At 40.9% G+C, this 16,488-nt stretch overlaps 5 protein-coding genes across 8 annotated transcripts; all 5 read right to left on the bottom strand.

The window, feature by feature from the left end:
- Nucleotides 1-216: 216 nt before the first annotated feature.
- On the bottom strand, nucleotides 217-3,645 carry LOC129583715 (uncharacterized). Its single transcript, XM_055475647.1, has 13 exons — nucleotides 3,299-3,645; nucleotides 3,113-3,188; nucleotides 2,756-2,818; nucleotides 2,672-2,686; nucleotides 2,454-2,605; nucleotides 2,296-2,388; nucleotides 2,172-2,187; nucleotides 1,377-1,614; nucleotides 1,202-1,220; nucleotides 1,054-1,129; nucleotides 922-981; nucleotides 647-813; nucleotides 217-573 (listed from the first exon to the last, which is right to left on the bottom strand). The coding sequence occupies exons 1-13, from the start codon at nucleotides 3,526-3,528 to the stop codon at nucleotides 480-482; spliced, it is 1,299 nt and encodes a 432-aa protein (XP_055331622.1). The 5' UTR covers nucleotides 3,529-3,645; the 3' UTR covers nucleotides 217-479.
- Nucleotides 3,646-4,204: 559 nt separating this feature from the next.
- LOC129583673 (uncharacterized) lies at nucleotides 4,205-5,910 on the bottom strand. The gene is made up of 4 exons (XM_055475572.1): nucleotides 5,528-5,910; nucleotides 5,207-5,376; nucleotides 4,722-4,857; nucleotides 4,205-4,582 (listed from the first exon to the last, which is right to left on the bottom strand). The coding sequence occupies exons 1-4, from the start codon at nucleotides 5,755-5,757 to the stop codon at nucleotides 4,486-4,488; spliced, it is 633 nt and encodes a 210-aa protein (XP_055331547.1). The 5' UTR covers nucleotides 5,758-5,910; the 3' UTR covers nucleotides 4,205-4,485.
- A 1,851-nt stretch (nucleotides 5,911-7,761) lies between these two features.
- Nucleotides 7,762-8,842, bottom strand: LOC129583712 (uncharacterized). Its single transcript, XM_055475643.1, has 2 exons — nucleotides 8,551-8,842; nucleotides 7,762-8,088 (listed from the first exon to the last, which is right to left on the bottom strand). Exons 1-2 carry the CDS (start codon nucleotides 8,739-8,741, stop codon nucleotides 7,899-7,901), a joined length of 381 nt encoding a protein of 126 aa, XP_055331618.1. The 5' UTR covers nucleotides 8,742-8,842; the 3' UTR covers nucleotides 7,762-7,898.
- A 278-nt stretch (nucleotides 8,843-9,120) lies between these two features.
- On the bottom strand, nucleotides 9,121-11,417 carry LOC129583620 (activating signal cointegrator 1-like). Of its 2 annotated transcripts, none has more exons than XM_055475498.1 (3): nucleotides 10,918-11,417; nucleotides 10,218-10,574; nucleotides 9,121-10,067 (listed from the first exon to the last, which is right to left on the bottom strand). In XM_055475498.1, exons 1-3 carry the CDS (start codon nucleotides 11,249-11,251, stop codon nucleotides 9,406-9,408), a joined length of 1,353 nt encoding a protein of 450 aa, XP_055331473.1. In that variant the 5' UTR covers nucleotides 11,252-11,417; the 3' UTR covers nucleotides 9,121-9,405. The 2 variants fall into 2 exon arrangements, with proteins under 2 accessions (XP_055331473.1, XP_055331472.1); XM_055475497.1 differs by having other exon boundaries at nucleotides 9,127-10,067; nucleotides 10,807-11,417.
- A 310-nt stretch (nucleotides 11,418-11,727) lies between these two features.
- On the bottom strand, nucleotides 11,728-15,594 carry LOC129583684 (uncharacterized). 3 transcript variants are annotated; one of them, XM_055475601.1, is made up of 6 exons: nucleotides 15,249-15,594; nucleotides 14,717-15,106; nucleotides 13,078-14,404; nucleotides 12,839-12,862; nucleotides 12,703-12,770; nucleotides 11,728-12,480 (listed from the first exon to the last, which is right to left on the bottom strand). In XM_055475601.1, the coding sequence occupies exons 2-6, from the start codon at nucleotides 15,099-15,101 to the stop codon at nucleotides 12,134-12,136; spliced, it is 2,151 nt and encodes a 716-aa protein (XP_055331576.1). In that variant the 5' UTR covers nucleotides 15,102-15,106; nucleotides 15,249-15,594; the 3' UTR covers nucleotides 11,728-12,133. The 3 variants fall into 3 exon arrangements, with proteins under 3 accessions (XP_055331576.1, XP_055331575.1, XP_055331578.1); XM_055475600.1 differs by having other exon boundaries at nucleotides 15,282-15,594; XM_055475603.1 differs by having other exon boundaries at nucleotides 15,288-15,594.
- Nucleotides 15,595-16,488: the final 894 nt, after the last annotated feature.

Genomic DNA, 16,488 nt, shown 5'->3' with positions numbered 1-16,488 from the left:
CACGAGTACATTCACCGTCAGAGCTTATATACAGAGTATGTACGTTGTCCTGTTTCTCAAATTGGACTTTATCACAGGCCGATATTGGTGTTAATTTTGGTACGAGTTGTACGAATATAAGATGAAGGAGTCCCACAGCCAAGTGGTTAAAATTAGTCTTGCACTCTTGCTGGTAATTTTCCGGTTGACTTTTCCGTAGATACATCTGACATCAAATTGTACATAATATGTTAAAATTTTAATAGCACTGGTTGATGAAGCTGCGAAACCTTATAAAGCCATCAGTTCTGTCCCATTTCTTAGCACCGAAACATGTCACGTGATAATACAGTATTTGATAAACAGAACGTTCGGTCAATCGATCTCAACACTACTTCATTGATCAGAATTATAAAAAAGCTCTTGCACACAATAACAAAGAAACAGCAAAACGATTCGGATTAGACAAATAAGTTATCTGAGCACAAACTATCACGATGCTAAGAAAACATTCCGGAGAAAAATGTTCGTCCATTTGATGAGGGACGACATTCGGTTTCTGGAATGTAGTACCATCGCCACTTGATGAATACTCTAAAACCAAAGAAAAGCCAGTTTTATCCCTGGGGCAAATAAATTTGGAATGCATAGTTTTTTATCTTCTTACTTGGATGTGGGTCTGTCTTCGCCTTTGCAGGCCACTTCCGGTGACCAGTCGGATGACTGCTCGTTCTCGGCGGGTGTGCTTTCGCCCGTTATGTGGCATTTGTAATTGTCGATTTTATCATCATTAAAGGTGTCCTTGTCGATAGCTCGAATTCTTAGTGAAACTTTCTGCAAATACAAGGCTGTTTTATTACAGCGCGATATTTCTCATATATGTTTTTGGTGCGGATATGGAATTGTGCGCCAGTATAACGCGGTGTTTGTCCTTTCACTCACCCTCACACCTTTGCCACAAATATCCCGAGAAATAGTTTTTCCGATTTCCGGCACGTCAACCTGATTAAAAAAAAGTTAACAGTGCCCGCGCATACATTGAATATTAAAGAGTTTGCGTTGCCGCTAACTTACATTGTTCCCATCAAACAGAGTTATGTAGTTAGAGTACGGAACTGAATCACCTCCAAAATCGTGGTTCGGTCGTTCCCTAAAATTAGGGTCGTAAGTACACAGTACGGTAATTATGTGACCGCCCAGAACAGCCTGAGGTCACACTTACGTGTCAATAAAGGCAATCACTGCAAAATAAAATTTAGCATTATTACGCGCATGAGTTATTGATCAGTGTACAGATATGTCTGTGTGACATATTAATTAAATCTGAAGAATTCATTGCAAGGTTTTATATTAGGGTATTAGTATTAGCAGAGGTGCAGAAATTAGCTATAGTTTACCGGTGGGATCGCATTTGTCGGTAATATCACACCAAAGTCCAGTATGGGATTTTCCTCTCGTATCCAAGCGGATAACGTGCATTTCAATGCGAATCGGTCCTTGTCGTAGAGGGTATCTGGTATCCACCAAATCCTGGGCTCTGTCAATCAGTCCACCGGAAGTAAACGCGGCTAGCAATGCCAGCAATAAAAATTGGACGAAGGTAGTCGCCATCGTGTACCGAATTTCCGGCAAAATCTTTTAATGTTGCTCCTAGCTTATCAGAAATAAATTACTCTTAACATAAAACGTTCAAGATATTGTTGAGTGTTTATAAATCGTTTAAAAGGTAGCCGTTCTAAAACCGGAATGCTGTGAATTATATATCAGTGCTTATGCATAAGGTGGAGACTCAGACTTTTCTAGTGCGATAGCATATAGGAATCATCCATGCACACTGGCAGTAATCTGTAGCTGATAGCAATCTGTTCAAGAAACAAAACCACACTCACTATCCACAGAAAAGGTGTTTCCGGTCAAAGTCTACAAGACCACCGCGCAACCGCACTTGAAATTCGAAACCACGCCGTATTCTAATACTAATACGAGTATGTCTGTACTGCTATTGCTAACCACTACGGTGAACCCATTATAGTAATCGTGATATCGATACCATGTATTGTATTAGTAACGAAGCCGTAGAGCAGCTTATAATGTTTTCTCGGTATTTTCCGTGAAACAAATACGAAGCCATCATCAGAACAACATGAACGGTATTAGGTAATATCACTCAGAATGCAAGCAGAATTACTTGCACAAGCTAATCCGTTACTGCAACCCGCAGAAATTAACATAATAGCAGTGAAATTCGTACTCAATAAGAATCTATTAACTCAAGACAGCAACTTTCTCTTTGCTAACAGGCGATCGTCGGGTTACTTGGAAAACATCCCTGAGAAAATGGTGCGACCATTGCTGGAAGGCCGGCATTGTGTGTCAGGAATGTAATACCAACGGTATTTCAAGTACACTCTAAAAAAGTAAAAATCTGTACCAAAATGCAACCCGGAAGCGGAAAGCAACATAGGCGCTTATACTTGGATTGTTTTCGATCTTCTCCCGAGCAGGCGATTTCTTCGCTCCATTCAGCCGCCCGTTCATTTTCTGCCGGTGTATGATCGCCGGTTATGAAGCATTTATAATTGTCAATTTTATCGTCGTTAAAGGTGTCCTTATCGATTGCTCGCACCTACAATATGATTCTGAATTCTGCTGCACAAGATCAATAAGAAAATGTTGCAGAAATATTGCTTACTCTCAAAGCCACTTTCTGAAACAGAAAGAAAAGCAACATTATTGCAGCGACCGCACGAATAATTGTCCGGCATGTAATACTTACTCGCACGGACTTTCCAGTGCAAACATCTCGCGAAATGGTTTTATCAATTTGAGGAACATCCACCTGTGCACAAATAATATTATATTGCTTCACTTCTTGTCGGGTATAAACCAGGTTTCTGTTATCATAATCGCACTGCGTTTAAAATCGCGGTGAACTAAACGGGTAGCCAATCCCGAATGTATGAATATAAATTCAAAAAATTAAATCAGTATATCGGTTTTATACTCAGACCGCGCACAGGAATACCAAAGTTTTAGGTAACTTTATTTGGCGCTTTTCGAAGAATTAGAAATCGTAAACGCGCTCTAAAATCTTCGTAAGTATGCAGCTCTTTACTGACTATCTCACGCTGACCTCTCGACCATCAAAAATTGTAATGTAGCTAGAATATGGCACTGAATCGCCTCCAAAGTCATGGTTTGGTCGTTCACTGCAACACGCACATTTTATTTGGTCTGTAAGGTCAATTTGCAAACAAGTCAAATTAATAATCCATGAGCTATTAAAAATTACAAATGCCAATGTCGGCAAAGCACTTACGTATCGATGAAGGCAATCACTGTGGGATCACACTTGTCGGTGATGTCGCAAGACAAACCAGTGTGTGACTTCCCGTTAGTGTCCAGTCTAGAGATGTATAGTTCAATGCGCAACGGCCCTTTAACCAAAGGATAACGCGCCGCATCCACCGCATCTTGAGCGCGATCCACCAAGCCGGCAGAAGCCAAAGCTACAAATACTCCCAGAAACACGGATGCTGCAGTCCACATGATTGTGTTCGCAGTTTGCAGCTTCTCACAATTTAGCTGAAAAAAGCGAACGACATATGATAATGAAAATCATAGATTCACTTTTTCTGCAGATCTCGCAAGGTGGGTGGACTTGTCGATCATGTATAACACTGTCACTGGCTGCTGAACGCGTCGACTGGTGAAAGATGGAAATCTTGATCTAAAGTCCAATCGGATAGCCAACTTTCCAAGACCTGCCAGTTTTCTTAGCATCCCAAGAATTAAAGAATGGTCTAATCTTTAGAATTCAGGACTTACAGTTTGCTGCCTGCAAGTCGGATGCATATGTGCGAATTCTTCTTGCACGCACCCGATATTACTGAGAAGTGATAGGGTAATCGAAACAATTATATATATATCTTAATTGTGTAAATATCACTACCATATGATAGTGTAAATGTAATATAATTCTGTGCCATTTTCTTTTTTGCCGAACCATGCTAGTGCACTGCGTAAAGGTGTCAAAGCAGGCTCCACTGACTAGTGACTGCCAACCTCTTTATTACAATTAGTATAATACAGAACTTTTTTAAATTGTGATAACTGTAATAATCCCCTTGGTTGTTGTTGTTCTTAAAATAAACACAAAGATTCTGATAAAATCCGATGCTCAGGCTTTAAATTAACAGTTCGTCACGTAAAACTACAGAAAATTGGCTCTTTCTTTTCGTACTGTTTCTTCTTGATTTCTCTTTTGCATATTGAGCAAACAATTTGATTCAGCCGCAAGTTTCAAAGCATTAAACGCTCGTAAAATAAACAATCAACAGTGTCACTTGGCGATCTAAAACGATCCACAAATAACAATAGCAGTCGTGTACAAAACTAAAAGAATAACTGCGATCGCTACTATCACGGTTCGTTTCCAGCAGGCTGGCTATACCATGCAATCAATGGCGGATAAATAGTACTTAAACAAATATCGAAAGCTGCGGATTACTTAGAAAACAGACCACTAAATAATCCTTGACCGTTGGTCGAAGGCCTGCACTGCGTTTCCGGAATAGAGTACATCCGGGCTTTGACATAAATCCTGCAATTAACAACCACACGAACGTTAGCCAAATGATGTTTTACACAAGTTGCACTCAATTTTAAAGACATGCATAAATCGTCAAACAAATAAATAGTAAGTTAGTAACCAACAAATGCTTTTCTAGTTGTATACGTACTTGGAACTAGGCCGGTCTTCTCCGGGAATAGCAATTTCGGCCGACCACTCCGAAGCCTGCTCGTTTTGGGCAACCTTATACTTGTCACTGGTCAAATGCCATTTGTAGTTATCAATTTTATCATCGTTGATGCCATCTGCAAGAATATAATGCACATGTAGAATTAGCACTGCTCAGAAAATATCTCGAATCAAATTAAAAGCGACTGATTTTAAGATTTGGGGAACTTATTACATAACACTGGTCTGTACCAATCTTTGCAATCTAAATTTATGCAAACTTGCACAGACAGAACAGGGCACTTGAACCGAGTACATATATTTTTCAATGCTTAAACAAATACGTAAAACGGCCATTAACCCCAAAATTAACCAAAACGCACAAAACAAAAAACGAAAGAAACGGTAAGTGAAAAAACTAGATATGACCTTTCTGGACTAAATGTTAATTATGCCTTATTGCCAATGGCAAACTACAACACGGACCTTTATCAATAGCACGGCATCGGATGGCAATTTTTCGCGGAGCTTTGCCACATACATCGCGAGAGATCGACTGAGAAATTTGAGGAATGTCGACGTTATTGCCATCAAATAAAGTCACATAATTGCTGTACGGAACAGAATCGCCACCAAAATCGTTGTTTGGTTTTTCCCTAAATATAGACAACAGAAGCATTGCAGAGTTGTATTGCAGCAGTTACTAATACATATCAAATTGTGGACAACAATTACTTAATAGGGTAAGCCATATTCTATGCAATTTAATAAAACAAGTACAATTCAATGGGAAAAAGCTGTACTTACGTATCGATAAAGCACATAACTTTAGGATCACATTTGTCAAAGATATCGCACGACAATCCAGTATGTGATTTTCCTTGGGTGTCCAGTTTATCCACGAAAACCTCCACACGGAAAAATCCCTCCATCTTGCTGTACTTCAGCGCGTCTGCGGCGTCCTGACCACGGTCAATCAATCCAGCAAACGCCAGGGAAGAAATCGAACAGACACACAAAAAGTGTAGGAAGGCCATTTTTTTTAGGCCAGGAAATACAGAAGCATGAAAATCGTCAACAAATAAAATCACCAGTTCAAACCACAATAAAATACTTGATCGCTAAAAGTAGCCGCACTAACCACAGTCGGTTTTGGCTGCTGGCTTATAACGGCTGTTCCTTTACCTTTGCACGGTTTACATGGGTACTTTATTAGCACACCCAGTGTTTATGAGTGCATATCCTGTTTAATGTACGTACAAAATTCGTGCAGACTGTCAGTTGTTGTACTGTATTGTTATTTACCGCTATGTATTACTGCAGTGACAGCACTTGCTGTACAGTGTATATACAGTACTGAGTACACTAAACCAAACCCTCCAGAATCTGCTGACCAGCGAGGAAAGCATGAATCACCTGTTTGTACTTCCTAGTGAGACTGGTCACTTCCATCGTTACTCATACAGGCAAGGCATTACACTACACTTGATCTGCCATGATACAGGTGTACTAAGAATGTACAAATTTCAGCGAATCCAGCTATTGCATATCATGGATGGTTTCAACTTCAGACTGAGACTTTTTGAGGGATGTTTTGTCAACCACTTGAGAATCTAATCTCAAGTTGCCTTTATAGCATCGTAAGCTTGGGAAAGTCACCCTTCTACGCGGAATGATATTTGAATAGTTTTGTGTAACAAGTGTGGAAAGTGGCGGCTGTATGTGCATATGTGACAGGTCACTAAGTATAAAGTGTAAACTAAGTTTGTATAATAATAATACGAAATAAAACGTAAAATTAATTGTGCATGGTGCAGCATTAGTTTTTCATAGGTAATACTGCAACCACGGTACCGTGCTGCAACTAAAGAATAATTTAGCATACTTCTATACAAATTTCTTGCAAACTACAGCTTCAGAGGCAAATTTCTTGCTCTACTGCAGCGTACTCCAATTGTACAATACACGCTTTCTTGTACGAAAACCTGCGAAAATTATTGCATCTGTCATTCCATTAACCCGCGCCGCTATGCAGATTATGCTGTAAAAAGCAGTCAAAAAATTGTGATACGTAGAAGTAATGGAAGATCTGAAAAGCCGAAAGCGTGAGAAACAACAATATTAAATTCATTCATTTATCAACAAAATTTTACAATTGGAAAGTGATAAGTTGGTAACAGACGGAAAACTAGAGAAGGTTGTTGTTGGTTGTAGCTGTTGGAGTTCTTATATAGTGCATACTATTCATCACGTTGATATTAAATATCCTCCGTAGGTGTAGGCCGGTTCTCATTGTCACTGCATTGAAATGAATATGATACACGGTATGTCTTGTACTGCAATAATAGTATTCTATATTTATTTATATAGATATGTAGAAGTACCCGAGTAAAACAGCTTGTAGGAAAAACGTTAGTTTAACATTTTAAGTACCGCTAGGTGAACGGATGTGTGTCAATTTTAGCCGTTTCCTAACGTTAAGTTAACGTTTTTTTTTGCAAGTTGTTTTACTCGGGGTATGGAATTACGCTGAACAACTATATGAAATACTTTCTTGACCCAACCTCGACAACGGAGACAGAAGATTCGACCGAATTCAACCGGCGAAAAAGGGCTACGGATCATCTCCACCCGATCCAATGGTAAATAAAGTATCAGCATCGCACAACAAGGCAGTGAGGTATCTGTCCTGGAAACGGCGCCGATGGGAGCAAATTTAAGACACTGTGTTTTCTGTAATTAGACCGCGTGTATCGTTGGTGCTGAGGAAAAACTTCAATAAGTGATTTTTTTGAAACTGTTGGAAAAAATGTGCTTTGTATGTTGCGTGTAACGAATATGGAAAGTTGATAAAATTAGTACAAGTACTGGTGCGTTCTGCCCACAATTCATAAGTCAGGGCCATTAAGCGCAGAGAAGGGTCAGGGCATTAATCAATAATTATTTCGTTCGTAACGATTGTTTATTTTAATCACTTTATTCCAGAAAACCTCGGTTCAGTTCATTTTAGTCTTCCCTCATAAAAATAGAGTTATAGCGAATCAATTTTACTTAATTTATTTCCAGTCAACTGGTCCAGGTTACGACATTGCGCTCGTTCTTCATATAAAAGCCATCAAAGAAGCTGAACTCCTGAGCCAAGAAGTATTATCCGAGCAATATCAACAAATCGCACATTTTATGATCGGGAAATTTCGTTTCCGGCGTAATCTGTGTTTGTTGGCGATGATTCTTTGAACGTTATTGCTGGTCGAACCATTCCTGGATTTTGCCTAGCTTTGATCGCTTTCTTGAACATCAGATACCACACTTTTTTTTGTTGAGCGGGGCTGAGATCGTCGAAGCTTAGTCCATGAGGAAGGAATACTCTAAAAAAACTCAAAAATTATGTAAAATAATAAAAATTCGTGCCCTAGTGCAGCGCAGCTGAATCGCGGTTTAATAAAACGTGTAAAATTAGGCAAATAAAAATTTTAAAAATTTTCTTAAAAAGAAACATCTGCATATGCAAGTATGCATAAGCGTTAGGGTGCTGCGATTCGTTTCCCAGAAGCTTCGCCAAATCAATGGAATGTTTTCCACAAAAATTCTCAAGTATTCCACATTCTGTACACGGCCTGCAGTATGCACTTTATCTAAGGTTTTCAGTGCTCGTAGTACTCGTATAAGAAATGAAGCTTAATATTACAAAAAGCACAGTATCTTATTATCGTAATAGTATTACGGTAGCTAAATTAAGGTCAGAGCAGACTGGTCCTTACAAGCAAAGATACGTCCCTCACCTTTCATCTGCTTTAATTACAAATATTTTTGAAAACAAATGTCCTTACCTGTCGAAATCTTTTTCCTTGGCATTTCGCCAAAAGTTAGAGGATAGAACATCTGAATCGGCAGTAGACGCTGGCTTACGATGTAACGTATTTGTTAGCCGGGCTGCTCCTTGCCCCTGGGAAGTGGTGAAGGAGATGCAAAAGATACCCAGTAGAACCACAATCAAGATGGCGCCATCTGTGTGCTTCATTTTAAATCAACTTTAGTTAATAGAAACAAGTGAGGACTCGTAATAAAATTAATACAGAATTGCAGCCGTTTCTGCTTTGACTTTCTCTTGTGATTCGAACTTTTATACTTATCGCTACAATTATACTGCTTGTTTCCATTGCTGGGTTGGCATTCACAGACCGGTACTATGTACATATTTTTCCAAAACTGGTTTCGTAATTTCGTAGGCCGGCACATTTGTTTCAAGCTTTTTTACTACCGGTCCATTAAACGTGAATAGTGAAGTTGGATTAGAATGGAAATTAAATTAATCATGTTCAACATGAAGGAAGAACATAAGGCAAAAAATTGGTATAAGTGTAATTTGGCATCAAAATGACAGGCAGTTGAACATGCCATAAATCGAGAGCGGAAGCGGAATACCAGCTGCATAAGTGAATCAGTTGGCAGTTTACAATATTCTTGTTTGGCTTATACAGTAGCTGCTCGATAGCCGGTAGGTAATAAAGAGCAAAATATTCACATTTCATTTCAACGGAATTCGAGACACCATCATCACAGGCGCAATCACTGTGAGTATAAAATACAAAACACCCTTAAAACACTAAATTTTACAGTCAGCCTACTTCATCGTTATCGCCATATGGTTTTGGTTTATACACAAATTTAGGCGGAATGTGTGGCTAAGCTTTCGCAAACTGATGCAGTTTGATGTCCATTTTGAATATCTTGCTCTTTCCTTCTATCGGAAACTTCTGTGTCAGTTCAAGCGGGTTTTCTAATAACAATATATAAGGATGCATCAGGAGTCCCCCTGGAAAACGTTTCTGATATTCTTCTTGCGTAATGCAATCAACAACATCCACGCTACCCAAGAGGAATCCCGTCAGATACTGCTCAGGAAAGACAATAAACGCATTCCCCGTGACAGCTTTAACTAAATTCTCTTCTTCTATAATTTCATTGGGAGGAGGAAGCTTTGAGCCAGAGGCGATCCATAGCTTGCCTCGATGCGCAGTATACCAGTCACGACCTTCATGCAGTTTTAAACCCATGGTAATGAAACTGGCCCAAGGCTGCCGAACGGATAACGCCATACCGTTGTCGCACATTTCCAACAGTTCGCGGTCCTGCACGCGGCATGCAGAAGTTCGTTCAGTGCGAATCAAAGCATGGGCGGGCATTCGGTCGACGGAACTAGTGAACAACTTCTGCCACTGATCAGGATCACGAGACAATGAAAAGTTCGGAACGGTCTCGGGAATACGCAATGGTTCCGCATCGACCGGATCGGCATACATATTGTCCGGACCGCGATCTTCCTTCTGGAAGGACACTTGTCGACCTACAGATACAAACATATCAAACACATCAGAACAATATTGGAAATCCATGCCTTCCATATTACTAAATTAACTATTTTCGAACTTCTCTTCAAGAATTCGAAGTGGAAATTTCGATTTTACTTGTAGCAATTTTAAAATTTTTATCATACCTGCGAAATCCAAACTCATATTGTGCTTTCTCTCAAGAACCGACCGAAATCGCTGACTTCTTAGTTCAGCTTCCTTTTTTCGGATGGCTTCTCGTTCCTCTTTCGTCATGAATGCGTGTTCGCTATAGTAGTCTGCCTGATCATCGATGATTCTCGTCCGTTGCGCCGCGGTGCGATCATATTCCAGTAGTTTATCACGCTGCGCTTCGGCTTTCATTAAAGTATCCGATTTATTCGCATCCAGTTTTATCATTTTCTCAAAGTCCAGGGTAAGCTGCTCACTGCCGAACATTTTTCTCTGCAGCTTTTCAGCGTCTAAGCCGCCACGCATTAATACTGCAATTTCTTCGTCCGTACCTAGAGGTAAAAATGATAAAATGTCAATGCACACACTTAATCAAAGCCACGTACAAACAATTCGTACAGAGAACTAACACAGTATTGTTACTATTGTAACACTACATCCGGAAATGACAAGTCGACAACGCGGGCAGCCATGGAAATGGCCCAGGAAAGACACCAAATTTCACTTTCGTACGTAAATAAGTGAAACAAAAAAATTACTGCCATAAACCGTCTTAACTCTTACCCACAATTTGTCCACAAGTAAAACACGGCCCAGACCCCTCTTGAACGCACACGATTCTTCCACAACTAAGACAATTATTGATCAAGTCATGTTTAGTGCAAAGGCACTGACATGGATGACGACCGGGAAGGATGATTTCCAGGCTTCCTTCGTGTACTTGTAGCATATTAATGAATTCCTTCTTCTTCTGCTTTCCCTTTGCTTGTTCGACCACCGGGTCTGCGTTGTTTAGTGCCAGGGTAGAATGGTTCGCTGTATTTGCAGGATTCCCATGGGGCATTGTGGGAGCGAAAATTCCTGAGAAAGGATCGTTGCCGGATGGGATAGCAGCTGTATTAGCACTGGAATGAGCACTATCTTTCGCCTTCGCTTTCTTCCCTTTTTTCCCCCGAATCTGATCTCCCTGCGGCTCCAAATCAGGCTTGCGATAAGCAATTCCCGACATCGTGTGGTTGATTCTCCTTTTGGTTATACCAAATCAGTACTGAAACAGACGTAACAGAAAGAAAACTGGATCAGTAAGCTAAACCTAAAACCAATTAAAGTGAGTCTCCGCAATCGTCTCACTGAATATTTTGGTACTTCTACGTACGTGTGAAAATTCAAAACCAAAATAGACAAATAAAATCGCAAAAAGTCAAAATGTGATTTTCAGTGGCTTTGTGCGTAACTGCCTGCCCGGGGTGAAAGGAGTTGGTAAAGTGAGCGGTTAGAATAAAGAAAACCGAAAACCTTCCCCCAACATCATTTTATAATTATCACATGGACCATGGTCATAATACGATTACGAGTACACAACGCTCAAGCTGCAATGAGCAAAACATTTTATTACTAGGTTCGGTATTTTTTCTCTTTGTCAAAATGAGAAGAACAAGAATACAAGTGGTTTGAAACGAAGGTTCTCAACGGGCAATGCTATGATTCTATTTCTGCTTTCGCCCATGAATGCTGTAAAGTAAGAAATATGGGCGTAGTCAAAGCATGCAATAGTAGAGCAGTTCGCAATGCATATCGACCACCAACAACTTTCACTTCTCTACATTCAGCGAGACACAAACACAAAAATTACAAAATGATTTTATGGTTAACAACAATGGTCAAAACTGAACAACTACATATACAGTACTGTACTGCCAGTACCGGTACTTAAACATTTCCGGGTCAAACCGTAAGTAAAGAAAGGTCAAAATATGTACGATGTCACTAAACAATATTTAACGAAAGCTATCTCTAAAACACGAAACCGGTACAGTACTCTACTTTTTATCATGCCGGAAGTTTGCAGCGGGAACTCCTTCCACTTTAATCAGGTAGCTAGTAACGCCCTTCAGCGTTTTTCTTGGTCCTGATAAAGTTTTCGAGCGTCACTCATGACCTTTAGTTCACCAGCACCACACCACACAAGGTACTCCCGAAGGGACGGAGTTCGAGAGTCGCTCCACACATCCACCAGCAACAATCCTGTTTCTGTCACATAATCATCCAGTAAGACGAAGGGAGAGCCGCAAAACGAAAGCCACTGGAGCACAAATTTTCCGATATTCGGCCAACATTTGTTAACCTTGTAAGATGGGACGAAACTACTCAGTTGGGCACGAATGGCAAAGGGGTCTTCCCGCTGCAGTGACTGTGGAATTTCTCGTAAATCGGTCAACTTCCAAGCCCCAGTAGCACCTTAATCAAAGCAGTCAGATTAATTTAAATTACAAAACAAAACTATGTAAGCAAATTCACAAATTAAATTAACAAAATCAAATTATACCTTGGTTAAATTAATTGTTAATTGATGCAAGAAGAACAGGTAAATGTAACTCACACACTGGTCAGATACCCCTGAACCGGCGTTACAGTACTTGCATACACCATATACAACCCTGCAATTTTACAGTTGTTTACCGTGGTCCAACAGATGACCTTGACACTGATCCCCGTTGGCATCCACCTTAGTAATCCGTACACGCATCCTGCAATCATTTTTTATTGCGGGGGAAACCGAGCTAAATTTCCTATTTAGAGGAGAAAAGATTCTTACCATCCGTAGTGTTGAGGGTAACCCCTGGAAAAGAGCAACTTTAAGATTCTGTATGTGAAATGTGAATCCCGCCTTGAACTGACTGCTTAATTCAACATAAACGGTATAAAACAAATACTTCCAGACGTCCCTTATCCCCCGCATCTTTCTACCCATAGTTCAGATGCTGCATTACCGACCTACAGAGCCTCTGTAGGTGAATACTTCACATCCAGCTAGTAAAAAACGATTTTACCCACTTTTTGAATCCAGACAATCTTCCAAAAGATTCTTCCACTTGAACACCGTAAATCCCGTCAACCGCAATGCTTTCCAAATTCACTGCTTTACAACAAAAAATATTCAACGCCTTATGGAGCTCCTTGTGTTTTCCATCGTATGAAGAATTCCTAATCCAGAATTCTAACTGATCATTCTCCACATGCGTAACACGACATACAGCAGGATTGGCGTCGATGATTTCCAAGTGATCAGCATTCCACTGCCGTGGGATCATTCCTTGCACGTTGAAAACGGTATTCTTTAATTTCTGGAATTCAGTTGCTAACGATGTTACGGGCAAAACAACTGATCTTTCTGTCAGAATACCCAAATCATATTGGAGATCATATTTGGGGGAGTGACCATGCTTGTGGACCACCTTAACCAGATCACGTACACTGGACAACCCGAAGACAGTGGGCAGTAAATCTTCGGCAGATTTTAGCTGACCGATTGTCTTCATGAAAATCATCCGCAACCCTTTAGGTAGCCCGTCGTTCCAGACACTCTCGGAAATATATGGTGCATCGTGTAGACAAATTTCTCTCATTCGGTCCGGACACCATAGTTGGCAGCGGAGCAGATTCTCTTCGAGTGCGGTATTCTCCATGTATAGCTTGATGGGCAGAGTCGCGACATTGGTAACTATAAAATTCCACCGCTCCAACAGGAAGGTTGTCCATTTTGATTGCTTGTTCATAAGACATCCAACATCTTCCAGAAAAGCGAGAGCTATTCCACTGAAGTTCTCCTGCAGCAGTATCAAGTTATTGCAACTAAAAACTGCTGAAGCCGTCAAACGATGAAAAAGCCGGCGAATTTTGAGCTGGTCGTTGATATTCAGTTCTTCCAGTTGGCGCTTTGCTCGACGAATAGCTTTTAAACTTTCGCCGGACCGTTTCGCTAAAGCAATTATACGAGGATGAAGATCCAGGAAACTGGGCACAGCATCTTCATTTTTCTCCGCCTTTGTAGTAAACGAACAGTCAAACAGGCGCTTCTTCTGCCGACCATCGGCATCCAGCACACACAGAAAACTGTTTTTGTGTTCATCGTGGACATTGCAGTGCCACTGTTGCAGTCTGTTATGCTCGGCACAAGAACGAAATGGTTCCATAGGATTTCCGTGGCAGTCAAACGGGACCGCAGTCGATAAAACGACGTCGGGGCACGATTGTTGGTGCTGCGGCCAACAATCCATACAAAAGGCTAGCTTGCATGTCAGACATTTCCATCCACAGTGGATGCTGGCGCACAGACAGCAAGAATCCGGCCGTTCGAGAAAGATTTCCTCTCGCTCCCGATCTGGAATCAAAATCAAATATTTTCCTACCTCTTTTGTTAAACAGAACCTATGGTTATAAAGACCATGGCAATCATATTTTATAAAAAAATATGACAACAGAGAAAAGAAGAGACTTGAATGTAAAGCATCCAGATAACTGTAAAATAACTTCGTGGCAATCAAAGATCAAAACATGTATTCCAATTTCCATCATAATTATTTTGTACGAGCATCTTGCAAATAAGTACCAGTTACTGGCTGTTAGGCGATTACCTAACTACAAGCACTATTAGCGATAAACTTTTTAAAACAAAAACCAATTAAAATGTTACCTGCACTCTTCAGCTTCTCTTCGAGAGATGAGCGCAAGGCAGATGGCAGGGGAAGGATTTTGCTATTGAACTGAAAAATATTCGGGCCAAAGCTGTCCAAAGCGACCAAAACGCCAACAGTAACAAAATCAACAGGAAATCTTCGCACGACATCCTGACGTTCCAAACTTTCAACAGGTGGCTGATTTTGACCACAAAGGGCACAAGAAAGATGCGCGCTATGCTGACTTTTCCCACTGCTTATTTCGTGTGAAAGCGTTTCCCACACACATGAGTAACACAGACCGTGGCCACAGTTTAACACCAGCGGGAAATGACCACTGTGTTCCTCCCGCTCCAAATAGGTGAAACGATGCTGACATTTGGGACAAGCCAGAGAATCCATTCCTCCTGGTAATGTGAAACATGCAACAAGAAGGATGTGTTTTAGTCCTGATTTTCAAACTACCGTAACAACGAACTACATAAAAACAAAACGTAATAACATGCTGCGTTTTGATGCAACATCTACAACAGAATTATCTTTGTTTACCGATTCCGGTGATTCTGAGTCGTTACCACTTACACGCACTTCGGATTACTTCCTCAATAAATCGCCATCAACAGCGAAGCAACCATCCACCTCGACTCGACATAGGCTCGGGAATTTAGACAAGAAAACCTTGTCTGCACAAAGAAGAATGCACCGTATAACCATATGAAATCACTTCGATCACGAAACGTACTATAACTACAGTAATTAACTAAGTACTATAATAGTATAGCTGCAAGCCTACAAAGTGAAAAAACAAAGTGAAATGCAAAGTGAAAAAACGAAATACAAGTACTGTAGAATGTACATAGGTATACGGCATACATGCCAGGTAGCAAAAAGCCTGCGTGCTCGAGAACCGTGTCAGCGCACAAGGAGGATTGCAGCCCAAGCTGGCTACACTGCTACAGGTTGCTGGGCTTTGGCCAAAAACTGCTGTTGTTATTTTATTTCACCTGTAGTACAACTTAATTTTATAATAATTGAAAACATCGACATTTCCTTATAACATCAAAATTTCATTAAACTTTTCTGCTCCTTCCATCGTTCCCATAATTAACCGATGCCGCGTTGCCGCGCTGTATCTCCAGTGACAATCTTTGGCGTAAAAATTCATGAGAACGGGCTTCGCCTGTGTGTTGCTCGAGTCGTTTACCCAGTGCTTTGATAATGGCCATAGCGGACGGTCCCCAAGGGCCCATGGTTTCGAAAGCTATCGGTGTGAAGATGTATCTGCCGCTTAGATACAAATAAAGCCGGAACTTCTTCTCTTCCGCTTCCAATGCCGCTGCACCTGCGTTTGCTGCCGTAGACCTGACGTGGGAAGGCGCAACCGTGTCCACACCAGTGACGTCCCATGCCAAGCACATCTATTGATCAGTTTAGTACTTACTTACTTCTTATAAGCGGCTGGTCTGCATCTTAGATACAATTATTTTGATTTTTTGCCGGATCGTGTCGCCGCGCGCATGTTTTCCTGGTCTTTTTACAGTTTCGCGTGTGGTTTTCTTTTGCTCTGACATGCTATGCGGAAGTCGCACCGCAACATCCGCACTTTTTGACCAAACCTACTCAATCGGTAGAGTGGGAATATGCTCTGGACTCCGTAAGTGGTACGCGAACCTACTTCCGTTAGGTACAAGCGGATTGCCGGCCGTGTCTAACGAAAGCTACCGAAACAGAAAACTCAGGTACCTTCCCAAATGGTTATTCACCAAATTCACCAAACCGAACGAACAAG

The sequence above is a fragment of the Paramacrobiotus metropolitanus genome, unplaced genomic scaffold (assembly GCF_019649055.1).
Source record: "Paramacrobiotus metropolitanus isolate TYO unplaced genomic scaffold, Prichtersi_v1.0 Parri_scaffold0000011, whole genome shotgun sequence".
In the NCBI taxonomy this organism is placed as follows: domain Eukaryota; kingdom Metazoa; phylum Tardigrada; class Eutardigrada; order Parachela; family Macrobiotidae; genus Paramacrobiotus; species Paramacrobiotus metropolitanus.
This window is presented reverse-complemented; position numbering and strand designations above follow the sequence as displayed.